The sequence below is a fragment of the Grus americana genome, chromosome 10, assembly GCF_028858705.1.
Source record: "Grus americana isolate bGruAme1 chromosome 10, bGruAme1.mat, whole genome shotgun sequence".
Lineage (NCBI taxonomy): Eukaryota > Metazoa > Chordata > Aves > Gruiformes > Gruidae > Grus > Grus americana.
The window spans coordinates 9,770,275-9,784,228 of NC_072861.1; the positions used below are offsets into that span (position 1 = coordinate 9,770,275).

Sequence of the window (13,954 nt, forward strand, 5' to 3'; positions counted from 1 at the left end):
CTAAGGCAACTGATCTGGAAGTATTACTACTACTGTAATTTCACACCTGCTGTTGCAAAAATAACTGTTTACAAAACTAGCTCAAGTTATTTATGGATCAGAATGACTTAGTATTTTTCAGTTACCTTTTGCATGTTTATAGTTTTCTAATAACCTTACTTGTGTTCCATCAGTTTTTAAACAAAAATTACAATATGAAGATTAAATATTTAGAGTTGTCAACCATATTGCTTGCCTTTAGTGCCCTGCAGTCTCCCAGCGCTGTTTATCTTTGGTTTCTGTTTTGCTCTGAGGTTGTTGCTGACTGTCAGCTGACCAGTAACTAAGGCTCCTTTCTGGATTAGAGACAGAAATCCAATTTAGAGATTGCATAAATAATTGTTTTCCTCGTGCCAGAGTTGTACTATTAAAACATCCATTCAAATTTGCTGACAGGAAGTGAGATGTAGTAGAGTTATACGTATTTTTTCCTGGTACTAGTGCTTACTAGAGTTCATGGTGGTACTCTTGAAGTTCCATTTTTGGGGGGTGTGTGTATTTACATAGACATGGACATGTGTGCACGAATTGGATCCCATATTCAAAACTCATTTGACAACCTCCTCTGTTTCTTTAAATTCTATTTAATAAATATAATAAATAGAAAATAGTTATTTAAATTACTTAGCATAGTTGTTAATTGTCTAAATTGCCTTCCCCCCTGCCCCAAATTGTCCTACTCTGCATTTTTTTTCAATCATGGTCAGAAGTATTACACGCTAACAGCTGTTTCTCTCTAGTTAATTACTTGGTATTTCTCTTGCTTTGCTTAATCTTCTTTGGTTTTAAAGGTTATTATTTTTCTCTTCTGTTGTTACTACTAATGTTCTGGGGTTTTGTAACCTTTTTGTTCTGCTTTACTGGTGGAAACTCCAATAACAATAATGTTCAACTCCAGGGTTCTGACATAGAGACAGTGACTTCAGAAAATGGAAGCACAAATGATACCCATGACTTTGTTTCAGAAGAATACGTTTCATTGCAAGAAGAGGAGCAACCAATTGATTTGCAAGGTAATGTATTAAAAGAGGAGCAGTTCTGTAAAATAGGTAAGTATCTGTTGTAGCATTTGCACACAATTAGTGGTTTAATAGAGTTTGTAGGTCTCTGTCAAAGTACTTGCTTCATCAGTCTTATGGAAAATATTCAGTCGTCAACTTTATAAAAGTATTTTTTTCTTGAAATAGATGAAATTAGTAGAATGTCTTTCATTTTGTCAATACTTTGGATGTGTTCTAGAATAGTATGCACTGGTGTTGCTGAAAAAGTACTGGAAAGAGTTGGAAGTGTAAGTCTGGTGCATATTAATATAATGAAAATCCCTCCACTTATTTTAATTACTAAACTTAGTACTCAATTTGTTAATATTGGTATGAGAATACACAGTTGACAGGTTCGGTGTGCAGTTGACTAAACTTGAGCTTGACCATGTTACCAAATTCATTACCTCTCCTTGTAGAAACAGGACTAGACACTCAAACTCCAATGACTATCTGGAAAATATTTTGGTTATCCTAGCACACAAGTGAACTGTCGTATCAACTTACAGTATAGTGTTGGTTTTTACCTAACTGTGCTTTTCATTTATAGGTTACTTGCATTATGATCAGTATGAGCATTTGAATTGAAGTATCCTCCAAAACATTGTATTACATAATGACAAACTGGATTCTGATGTTTGTTAGAGGGGTGTTAAAAATGAGGTTTATTGTATTTTTAGAAAACCTCCCCTGGTATGAGTAGATAATAAAAGTCTGTCACACTCATACATACTTTATATAGGAGTGGGCATAATTTGTGGAGTTACTGTTTTTAATCCCATGTTTGCTTGATTTTTCCTCTTTTTGTTTATATAGCCCAGTGCAACAATGATGGAGAGATACCAGTGGTAGATAATGCGCTCTCTGCTTTTGAGGAAACTCAGGCAGTCCCAGAGGTAAATTATGTTGTTATTCAGAAGTTTCTTTAAGCCCCGTCTGACAGTGCCAAGCACTGTTTTGAAGGCATTAAAAAAAAAGGGAAAAGCAGTATTTTTAAGCATTAAGAATCCTTGCTATTTTAAAAAAATCACTTTATATTGTATGTATTTGAGTAATTTTGCATTGTCCGTTTCCCTAGGGAAAGAAAGAAAAAATCCCTGATGATGGGTCCTGTGTTGGAACTATTAGTGATGATTCTGACATCGTTACACTTGAAGCTCCAAAACCAGAAGAAACTCAAAGTCAGGAGGAACCTCCAGCTGATGGTGAAGAAGCTCAAAGTTCAGAGGGTTTTAACATGGGTTCCTCCTCTAGCAGTCAATATGCTTTTTCGCATCTAGAAACTGGTAAGAGCAATAAATTAGTAAGCTACTGTGAGCAAAAATGTCATGGGGTGAGGGGGGGAATAAATCCTTGCTTAGAGAGCCTTTGTGTGGAGAGGAGGGAAAAAAATTGATCTTGTTGAGTACATGTCCAAGTATTTGCAGTCTCTGTGACAGCTCTAGTTGTCCTAATTCTTAAACTTAGTCCAAATGTATGTCTGCAGTTTTTATTTGAAAATGTTCTCTCCCATTAAACGCTCGCTATTTTAAATAGAATGTAAATTTCTATCATATTTTGGAGAAGTGAAATTAATTTTAGTTTATGGAATAATTGTAGATTTTCTTTTGGCAATTTTTTTGGCTTTTATAGAGTTGGCATAAATAACTAACAACTGGGAGAGAATTGATTTTTTGGGGCCATGAGGACTAGTAGCACCATGAGTACAAAAGTCTTTTTGCTTACCTTCATAGTTGTGTAGAATACACATATTTTTTTTTAAGATACTCTCAGTACTTGGCAGAAATGCAGTGCAAGATATTTGAGAGGAAGGATATGAATATTTGGCCTATAACAAACAAACAAAACCCCAACAAACCCAAACATAAAACTTACTATTGTGTTATTCTTCTCTAGTGTTCCTTTTTAATTCAGTCTGGCTGCTTATTTGTAATCTTTTCTGTTCTCTTTTTTCTCTATAATACTTTTGTTTTACTGATATTTACCTTTCAAAGTAAGTTTATTGCAAGAGCAGGATTTTTCCTAAAATGTTTTTTATCTTAGACGTAGAATTAAGCATTGTTAAAGGTTTATGTATCTGTATGGTATCCATTGGAATCACAAAATGACAGCTTAGCATGGAATTATGACCAATGATGATTCGTAACAAAGCTGTCACGTGCTTTAAATCTTCTGGATGACTTAATTTTTAGTTTAAAATTTAGTTGATTTTATTTTTTCTTTTAGGGCTGAGTTCTAAAATGTTTTTTTTCCTCCATGTTTTTGTACACAAAAGTCAGTTGGCTGGAGAAGCTGAGGAAGATTCCTGATTGTGTAAGGGAATGGGGAAATGAGGTGAAGGAGCATGTGGCTCGCGGTCTTCATTTCCAAGGTGGTGTGATTAAATTTGATCAGCTTGTGTAAAGCTGATTGCTTATGACTTGCATGGAGTGTTCTTAAAATTATCGGTAGCAATCTGACTTGATCTTATAGTGGTGATATTCCAAACAGATGCTGAAAACCAGTCCTCACTGAAGAATCTGGCTAAGCTGTCAGTGTTATATTTGCTTTTTTGACAAATGTTAAACTTACATGTGAATTTGGAATGGGCATCAGAAATTGTTTTAATATGTATGCTTGACCATTTAAATGAATGGTTCCTGTTGGATTCCAAATCTGTGTGTGACTGGCAAAAATAATTTCTTCCTTCTAACTTAAGCTGACTTCAGCATGGTCTTCAGTGCTGTGTGATTGACTAAGTATTACAGAAAATGTCTGGACTACTTTTGCATTTATTTTAAATGCCAAAGTTATAGCAGTCAAAATTATTATGCCATGTTTTGGCACTGGAAGTCTTTGCCATCTGCTTCTTGTTTAGTTTTCTGTTGTGTTGGAGAAGGATGAGCTTCAGATTTTCCTAATGTAGATACTAAAACATTCTACAAGGATTTTCTGCCACTTTTACTTGCAAACCAATTCCTGTTTAGGCTGTCTTCACCATGCAAACAGAAATGTTTTAATATTAACTTCATGAATGAAGTTAACTAGCAGAAGCACTCATATACTGAAATAAACTGCATCTAGGCTTGAGATGTGTCTGTGCAGAAATGCCAAAGAAAATCAGGTTCTTACCTGACATTACTTCATCTGGTTTCTAGTGTAGCTCTGACACGTCAAAATCATAGCAGGAGGTAGAATTTTGGACTGCTACTGTGGTCACACTTTGTTTCATTTATATTCCTTTTTATGCTGTGATTGTTAAGAGTACAGCTTTGTACTGAATTCTTGGAGCAGCTGTAAGGCAATGTCATTCTTGCCTGAAAGTGTAATGCTGTTGACAACTTGCCAGTAAGTGCATATGAGTGGCTCTAAGTGTCTTACAGCTTTTTCTATTTGCTTTCTGATTGTCTATTTTTTTTCCTTTCCTATACTTTGCTGTACAGTATATATATCAAAGAATTTCTCATTTGGCTAGAAGCAGCTTGTTCCTTAAGCACTTTTGTATTCCATACATGTAAGCTTCTTTGGTTGTTGAAAAAACCCTAAAAAACCCCAAATAAGCAATAATAACGCCTGTCTTATTCAGTGTGTCATGTATAATCCTTTATAATGTCTGACCTCTGTGTTCTAGTAAAAATACCTCTCTCCTGACTAATTTCTGAATGCTTGTCTTTATTTTTCAGGATTGGAGAGAAGTATGCATCTGTTTAAATGACTGATTCTAAGCTAGTGTCCTTTTCTGCCAAGCTATATAAATTCATTTAAGAATCTGCATGTCAAGTAGCTGTTTAAGTGATTTGTCTTCATTGCAATGTCTGCTTAGTCAGTCTGGTTTGACAAATTAACTAAAACAGATTTAATTTTCTTTTAGTAAGAGGGGAAGTTATTTTTCATTATCTGACCTGTTGTTTGTCCATGGAGTCAGAAATTAGACATGTACTCAAGATACTAATTGTTCTAATTGTTAATCTTTTCTGGGGTTGATGCAATTGCTTCTGTTAAGTTGGAATTTATTTTCAGTGATGAATCTTAACCGGTAATGCTTTTCATAGATAATGGCTAGTGCTGCTTGCATTCCTGTCTGTTCAGTAATGTGTGCATGGCTCTGCTCAAACAAATGATTTTCAGCTGTGAAATGTTCAAGGACAGTAACTCTGTATTTATGTTTTTACATTTGAGTGATGATCTCTGATACGAGAATAAGCAACCCTATTTCTAGAAGGGGCGTTAGCATTGTGTAATTGCAGGCATCAAATTTACAACTGTCCGAGCAGGAGCACTTTGTCATGTGCTGAAGGCTTCATTGATCACATTGAATCTATTTCAGGCATGTGAATTAGGGACATGAACATAGATATTTGAAAGCTGCTTCTTCACCCTGCTGCTGCTTCCCCTTGATGTTTGCCTTACACTTGAAAATGATGCTTTCAAAGGAGGGAGATTAAATAATCGTTAGCTATATACTGGATTATATAAACTTATTTACAGTACGTGCAGCAAGCATTTGTACCACTAATAGCAACAAGCAATTACAGCTCTGTTGTTACTTTCCCAGTTAGAATACATGGCTTTTGGGCCACAGGAACATGAACATACAAATTATATTATAAATACTATTTTACAAAAATGGTATAAAAGAGATTTTTTTTTTTTTTATGCTTGGAATTTGTTCTTATCTCAAATCTTGGCTGATTCAATCCTCTAAAATATCAGTCAGGAAATAGAAGTGTTTTGGATTCAGAGTGTTAGGGAGGGACAAATACCGAAGCACCTGAGCGGATCTTTTCCTGTGCAGTAGTGGTTAAAAATGGCTTTTTTGAAAGTTGGGGGAAGATGTTAATAGGTAGTATATGGTAGATATTAAAAGTAAACAAAATTACATATTTAAATAAATTTGCAATGCAAAGCTTCGTTTGGATTGTCATAATACCTACGTTAATGGAACTTCAATGGAATTTTGTCTGCAGCTGCATGTAGATCACAGAATGAAGTTTTTTGAGAGAATATAATAAAACCACGCCTGCCTTTTAAGAGGCTTTCTTTTAGCAAGCCTTTCTGTTGCTCTTTTATTATTAAGTAGTTCAGTCTCAATATCTGTTAGAGAAGGAAAACTGAATTCTTAACTTTTCTACTGCATGAGAATTTGCAGAGGCAGTACGTGTAGATGCTTCAAGAGGCAGGATTGTCTGAAAGAAACACTTTCTAATGAGTGAGTGGTAAGGTATGGGGAAGTGCCGTATAGTTTTTTTGCTGATGATTTCTTGATTCTATATCTCTTCCTTTTAAAAAATGAATTTTTAACTTTGGAGATCAAGCATTCCTTGCATAATATCCACCATAAATTATCACATTGAGAATTTTTATTTTGTTCTATTAATGTTCTCTAAGATAAATGCTAAACACATTTTGCTTAGGATGGATTTTGCTACTGAAATTGATTTTTTTTAAAGCAACAATTAATGCATTTTAAAAACTTTTCTATGTTGGTTTTCAGTTTTTTCATCTCAGGCTAGCAATGATGAATCAAGTAGTGATGAAACTAGTGATCAGTCCAGTCCCACAGTACGAAAACGCCGGGCTAGGAAGAGGCTGATCTCTAGCTCTGAGGCTGAGAGTGGGTCACCTGCTGAACCAGAGTCTGAACCTCCCAGGGAAGAAGAGCACAAGCACCAGTTCAGTAGTGGCCTTAACAGATGCATCATACTAGCTTTGGTGATTGCAATCAGCATGGGCTTTGGACATTTCTATGGTGAGTGCATAGAAAACAAAATACATAGAATCAACATCTCACATGATGAATACTATTTTATTGTAACTCTGGGTTTTTTTTTTTTCTTGTTCCCTGCTAACAATCTAAACCTAAAACTGAGCAAAAGCAACTGCTAATGGATGGATAATATAGGGAGGCCCTTCAGCAGTACCGGTGCAATTATATTTAATAAACACCCCTTTAATTTTAAAAGTAAATAAAAAGAAATTAATTTTTGGTTGCCCTTCCAGTTAGAAATTTCTTGTTGTTCTCATAGCACAGTGTGTACCCTTCCTTTTTCACATCTTTTCTTTTGAAATAAATTTCTGGTAGTGCTTATCATTGCTAATGGCATTCACAGGGTTATTTTGGGCTTTTGTCCCATATGTATTCATCTGGTAAATGTAAGAGCAAGGCATATCTCTTACTGGAGTTCATAGCATCAATATTTTTCTCTCTCCAGTGGAAAAAAAATATGCTGTAGCTGTCCTTGCAATTCCAGAGTTGTTAGGGAGTCCAGGATAGCAGCAATTTTTGTGTTCAGTGCATTGCCTAAAGTTAAGCATTACACAAATTGTTACTACATTTATCAAAACAGCAGAACTCCTTACAGATCTAAATATACGTAGTGCAGTTCTGATCTTCTGAGATACTCGTGTTATGATAAACACGATAGAGGGCATTTACTTTTAATAGTAATTTTTCCTGAGGAGTTTTAGTATTATTTGAAGAAAATGGGCCTTCATAAGAAGACTTGTGATTCAATTTGATGCTGGGAGTATGATTCTAATTGGATTTGATTTTGACTAATGGTTAGGGGTCTAAATTTTGACATTTATTTTGAGTTATACTAATTTTCAGTCGACCCTGATTTTTTTTTTTTTGTTCTTAGGAAACCCTGAAGGTAAGAGTCATGAGTGCTGTATTGTGGATGCTGTGCTTGCATTCAGATTTACTTTTTAAATTGTGCGTATGTGTACACACACAACCATATATGTATGCATACTTACATTAAAAAAAAAAATCAAGTCTTAAGAATTACTAGTGTATGCAGGATTATAGGAATGATTATGTAAGCCAGTTTTTATTTAGCAGCTGCAGCTGCTAATATTTGGTATAAAACTGAGTGATGTGTATTGGCATGCTGGAAGCAGAGAGGAGTGCAATGCCTAGACCAGTCTTTGGTAATGCTGTGTGGTGGTAACTTCAGGTTTCACTTCTGTTAATTGTTTACTGTGTTTAAATTGAGGTTAATGATAAATACTGTCCTTCTGAAGAACTTTGAGATCTATAGATGAGAAATACATTTTGGAAATGTACTCAGGGTCCTATCTTTATTAAAGGATTCACTTTGACTTGTTCATTCATTGAATCTATACTTCTAAAAAACAAAATTGTTATCGCTGATGACTGTGATGACAGCATTCTCAGTGGAAAGAAGGCAACTCCGTGTGGCTTTAGTTTTTGCTTCTTCAAGTGAAAGTTCTTTGTGGTTATGTGATAACTAATCTTTCTTCCACTAGAAAAGAAATCAAACCCTGCTTTCTATCTTCCGTTGGTTGGTTGGTTGTTTTTTTTAAATACAAACTTGCAAAGAAAGTCCATCTCCCTGGAGGACTACTTTGCTTTTTTGTGATTCAACTTGGAATCAATGTTTTTTCCACAGCAGTCTTTTAATGCTAGGCTAATTGTCTTGTAAGAGGATTGGAAAGGGTTACTTTTTATGAAATTACTTTTTTTTGGGGGGGTGGGGGAGTCAGTATCAGGATAGCATTTTCCCTTTATGGCTAGAGCTCCAAGACCTCTTTAAGACTCTTAAAGATGTAGAAAGCAAGTAGGATCAGGTTTTAATCAGTAACTGTATCCTAATCAGTATTAAACTGAGTTAGCTGGGTTTATGATGCTCTATGAAGGAGATCTGAAAGAGGGCAAGCTTTCCAGGAAAACAGGTAACTGGAAAAGCTAAAGTTAGGAAGCCCTTGCCAGAAGAGTGTCTCCTTAGGGACATTCAGATATTTAATTTTTTTCTTTAACCAAAATCTGCAAAAGGAAATATTGCTGTAATGCTAGGGATTTGGATAAATTATTAAAGAATCTGAAGGATACTGTGACTCAGAGTACCAGCTGGAAACACAAACCAATGACTGAGGAATGGTACCTCATTACATGCTTTCTCAGTGTCTTTGCTACCCTTTCTGCATTGCTACATGTCATTTTTGCTTACTATGTCTAAACTATGATTCTTGACAAGGAGAGAAATGGAGTTTAAGTGTTTTTCTGTAATTCAGGTTCCTCGAAACATGAACCCTTTACACAAAATGATAATTTTTCAGATGCAGTCTTCAGATTCTTAGAAGCAATGGACTTCAAAAGTATCTGTAAAATATAAATATGAAAACCAAATTTACTGTCAGTATACTTAAATTCACTTATGCAAGGTTCTGTGCTTCCAGTGTTTATTAGTACTCTGCAAACCTAAAGTCATTGCTGTAAAACCACTGCTTTCCCTTAGCCGACTTGAACTACTGAGGTTCGACTTAGTTTAATAGAGCACTGTCTGTTTTTAAGTTCATACTTGACAATACATTAAATAGAAATGAAGAGAGCTCAAAAAATTTTTCAGTGTAATAGTATTTATAGAATTTCTTCTGTTTAATAATACACCCCTCCCTCCTTTAAATACAGAAATAGAATTCTGCATATGCTGCATCGGTTTTGAAAGAAATACCTAAAACTTGCTGTTGGCATCTGCTGTAGAGTGAATTCAAGGGAATCGTAAAAGCAAAGAAATAAAAACTAAATCAGTGTTAGGGTTTACAGAACATGCTTAGGTAGAGAAGTACCAGTAAAGAAGTTTTGCTTGATGAAAAAAATGGTGGTTAGTACAATAAAGATATTTTTTCGGAAAAAGAGTGTGTGTCAGCCTTTAGCTGGCAATTGAAAGACAGGATATTTGCCTACTCTTCAGCCTCCACTCATGGGTAAGAATGTCAAGATAGGGCCTGCAAATACTTGCTGCTTTGTGAGCAGTGTGTAATTGTGTTTGTGCATGAAAGTTTAAATACTGTGCTAACATCCTCTTATTCATGTAACTATACTTAACAGTAAAAGTTGTTTTGAAATGGATAATGCATGGACTAATGGTCTCCCTTTTATCCTGACTGGCTTGCATGTTGCTAAAAAAAATGACAAAAAGTCACACACATCCTTTCCTGCGTAACTGTTGTTGTTTTGTATCCAACTTATTTCTACGTAGTGCTCCAAAATTCCTTTATTTGTTATGAAATAAAAGACAATGTAATAGCAAAGTTTTGGGTCAGAGAAACTGTTTATTATTGGAAGAAACAGGATCAGTATGTAACAATCTGGTTTTATAATCTGTATTTTGTTACAGCTGAACAGTACTACTAAGTACTGGGCAGAAATTGCAAGGTAAGAATGCTTTTGAATTTGCACAGAAAATGAAGATGATGTTTAGGTTCGTCTGTTCCTCTAACTACTTACTGTAAGTCAGACTATCAAAAGAAAGTTTTTATCTTTGTAGGTACAATACAGAGTCAGAAACGTCAGCAGCTGGTGACAAAGACACGTGAATTAAAGGATATGAAAGATGACCTTTACCAGTGCCAACAAGAGCAAGGAGATAAAGTTCATCATAAAGTGGGGGTAGGTATGAGTTTAGCTGGAAGTCATTGGGTTATTCTGTCATTAAGTGCATAATTTACACAAAATGAAATTAATTTATCGCACAAATCCATTACTCTTTTTTTCCTTTAGAAAGTTCTTTCTGAGAATGTAATTTTTCTTTCCCCTGAATTCTTGACAAAGATTTTTGTATTTTGATCAAATTTGTTATTGGAATGCATACTGGTTTTTATATATGTGGTCTAAGATTTACCTGGATGCAGAGACTGTCTGTTTCCCTATGACATAATGCCAGGTTGTCTGCTTCAGACAGCTGAAGTAGAATGTGCTGGTAAAAACCTATTATAGGTTGAGCCTACAGGTTTCATGAATTTGCTTACTAAATTGTCAGTGGTTGATTTTTTTTTAATATTTAACCTGTACTTTTAGTTTTTTACTGTTAGATCATTCAGAGAGATGATTAGGGAATGCTTTGTGTGTGCGTTTTTTTAAAGTTTTCTTTTATGTTGCTGATAACAGATTGAATTATGTATAAATGCTGCTTAGTTCTAGCATTTTTCAAGGATGCCAAGAGACCGAGGAGATCCTTTCATGTTAGGATACAGTTATGTGAACACATATTTTCAATAGCAAATTTAGTTCAAAATCACTTCCTGTTCCCAACTGTTGAATGCCCTTGCTTCTGCTAATGTATTTGGTTTATAATCTGTAAACCCAGTTTGCTGAATGTAAATCAACAGCAGACACGCACATTTTTCACTTCCTTTTAAGATGGATCAATTCATGTACCCAGTTTACTACCCTTCAGCTAGTTAAACCGATACAGGCGAGGGGGAATGACCTTTGGCTTGGAAGGGAGAGCCTCTCACATTCTTTGTTGCCAAGAAGGTGTTTGTGTGTATATCTGAGATAAACAAACTAGCTCTATTTTTGCATCTTGCTGCAACATGTACTGCATCCAAAATGACAAGTAAACTCTGTCTGGGCTACCTTGGGCTTTTATCTTTCTAGCTGAAATTGTAACAATTCTAATTGTAGTATTTTTGCTTGTTTTCTGTTTGTATTAATCACTCAAGGGAGATCTTGCCACATGTTTGACTTCGACTGAGGTGGAGAAGAAATTCTTTGAATCTCAAAAAAAAAGTCTTGCTGCAGAAAATCAGCACTTGAGAGAATCTCTAGAGAAGGAGGAAAAAGCTTTGGCCTCACTTCAGGACGAATTAAGGAAGCTAAGACAACAAATTAGAAACTTAGAAGATAAAGGTACCAGCACTGAGTCTATTGTAATGGAAAATCAGAAACTAAGGGAACATTTGGAAGAGGAAAAGCAAAGAAACCACAACTTTCTTAAGCAAAAGGAAACACTCTTTGCAGAGGCACAGATGTTAAGGAGAGAACTGGACAAAGAACGTCATGTTACAGAAGCTCTAAAAAAAGAGCTGGAACAGTTAAGCTCTCATCAGACACCTGACAGTGCTAATGATGATGATACATTAAGAGAAAATCAAGAAATAGAAACTCTGCGAGGAAGACTAGTAGAACTAGAAAAAAAGCTAAACTTTGAGCAACAGCGCTCTGACTTATGGGAGAAGTTGTATGTCGAAGTGAAAGACCAAACTGAAAAACAAGAAATGAATGAAAAGGGACAAAAGAAAGGTGCTAAAGGGCAAAGTAAGACTAAGAAGAAATCAAAGGAATCATTTCTCGGTTCGGTTAAAGAAACTTTTGATGCTATGAAAAATTCCACGAAAGAGTTTGTAAGACACCATAAAGAAAAGATTAAGCAGGCTAAAGAAGCAGTGAAAGAAAACCTGAAGAAATTCTCTGATTCTGTAAAGTCTACATTCAGACACTTCAAAGATACCACAAAAAACATCTTTGATGAAAAGGAGAAGTCGTCAAATGACAAAAGACACGAGGCAAACAAGAAAGCTCGAACTTTTTACCGAGAACATAACTCTTATGAGACTCCGAAGCACATGCATTACAGGGGACCTAACATGCCAAAAGAATTCAAAGATGGAAGAAAACATCAGTTTACAACATTTGAAAAAGATACAGATTCACAGAAATGTCTTGATCGTTTGTGTAATAGAAAACATCAGTTTGTCCTGAAGGGCTGCTCTGGTATTTTTGAATGTGCTCATAAAGAATTCATTAGTCTCTTTAACAGAGTATCAGATCCTATCAGGGTGGATGAATTTAATCGGCTAATGAAAAAGTATTTGCAACAAGTTGTACATAACTTTCATCACTGGAGAGAACTAGAAAATTTCATCAATAAGTTTTTTCATAATGGGGTATTTATACATGACCAGATGCTGTTCACTGATTTTGTTAATGATGTCAAGGATTACCTGGAAGATATGAAGGAATACCAAAATAATGAAAAGGTTTTTGAGGATTTGGACAAATACATCTACAGATACTACTTTCATTATGATAACTCACCCCAATATGGACCCAGGTTTGTTTCCATGTTTCCTGAACTTGTTAACACAATGAAGTAGTCTTTGTAAAGACAACTAGTGCCCTTGTTCTAATAGGTGCTCTTCTAGCATATGTGTGTGTATAGATATACACATGCTAGAAGACTTTCTGAAGGACTCAATGGAAATACTAGACTGTGTTATATAAAGTGGATCTGTAGTACCTTATATATAAATGTCGGGGGAGGGATGTTACTTTGCGAGGCGCTACAGGTCCACTCTACGTGGCACAAGCTAAGATTTCTACTGAGTTCCTTAGAAAACAGTGTAACTGCAAGTAGGATTACTTCAGACTGAACAGCTATGATTGCCTAGCTGATGGAATGAATAACTAGCTCAGAAGAAGCATTAACTAGGGCTTCCATGTTGTCCTTCCCTGAATGAGATGGTTTTTGGATATATTTGAGCAGTCTCAGAGTCCGGTTCCGGCAGGTGTATTCCCTGCTGGCTTTCAGGAATTACACTGCTGTCTTGTAGCTGAGTATAATAGTGAGTGAGTCTGTACACCCAGAGCAGAGCTACTCAATTGGCAGGCTTTCGTTCAGATCCTGACCCTGACTAAACTTTGTTCAGACTTGCTTACAAAGGTCCTTGGCATGAATTGTTTCCTATGTTACTTTCTCTTATCTAATGGTATTCTCAGGGTTGCTACAGAGCAGCTGTGGTCTGCTGCCTGGCTGGCCCAATGGAGCTAGATAGGGTGGCCTGTTTCTACTGCATAGACTTTGGTGAAAGAAAAATAAGCAAGCAACCTTAATATATTGTGTGGAACTTGCTCTTTCTGGAACACTTATGTAGATATTTTATGTGGCTTTTAATATAATTGCTATTACAAAATTGGCTATGTAGTCTCTTGTGCTAATGTTTATTCTGATCAGGTAGGAAAAAATGTGATATATTAACTAATTTATAATACACAAGAAGTTGTGCTTGTAGGCATCAATAGAACTTTTCCCTGTGCTGGTATTCAGTGCAAAGCATATTTAGTATTTAGATAAAGGTGCAGTTGTTCA

General features: G+C 35.5%; 1 protein-coding gene across 13 annotated transcripts in view; it reads left to right on the forward strand.

Annotated features, from left to right (window-relative positions):
- The window catches only part of CCPG1 (cell cycle progression 1), a 47,591-nt gene that overhangs the window by 9,284 nt on the left and 24,353 nt on the right, over positions 1-13,954 (forward strand). For 10 of the 13 annotated variants that reach the window (XM_054836516.1, XM_054836506.1, XM_054836510.1 and 7 more), the window contains 8 exons: positions 938-1,052; positions 1,896-1,975; positions 2,158-2,365; positions 3,355-3,450; positions 6,553-6,807; positions 7,700-7,711; positions 10,352-10,473; positions 11,529-12,919. In XM_054836516.1, coding sequence (XP_054692491.1) covers positions 938-1,052; positions 1,896-1,975; positions 2,158-2,365; positions 3,355-3,450; positions 6,553-6,807; positions 7,700-7,711; positions 10,352-10,473; positions 11,529-12,919 — 2,279 coding nt within the window. The remainder of the gene's footprint in view (positions 1-937; positions 1,053-1,895; positions 1,976-2,157; positions 2,366-3,354; positions 3,451-6,552; positions 6,808-7,699; positions 7,712-10,351; positions 10,474-11,528; positions 12,920-13,954) is intronic. The other 3 variants (XM_054836514.1, XM_054836505.1, XM_054836515.1) reach the window with 3 other exon arrangements.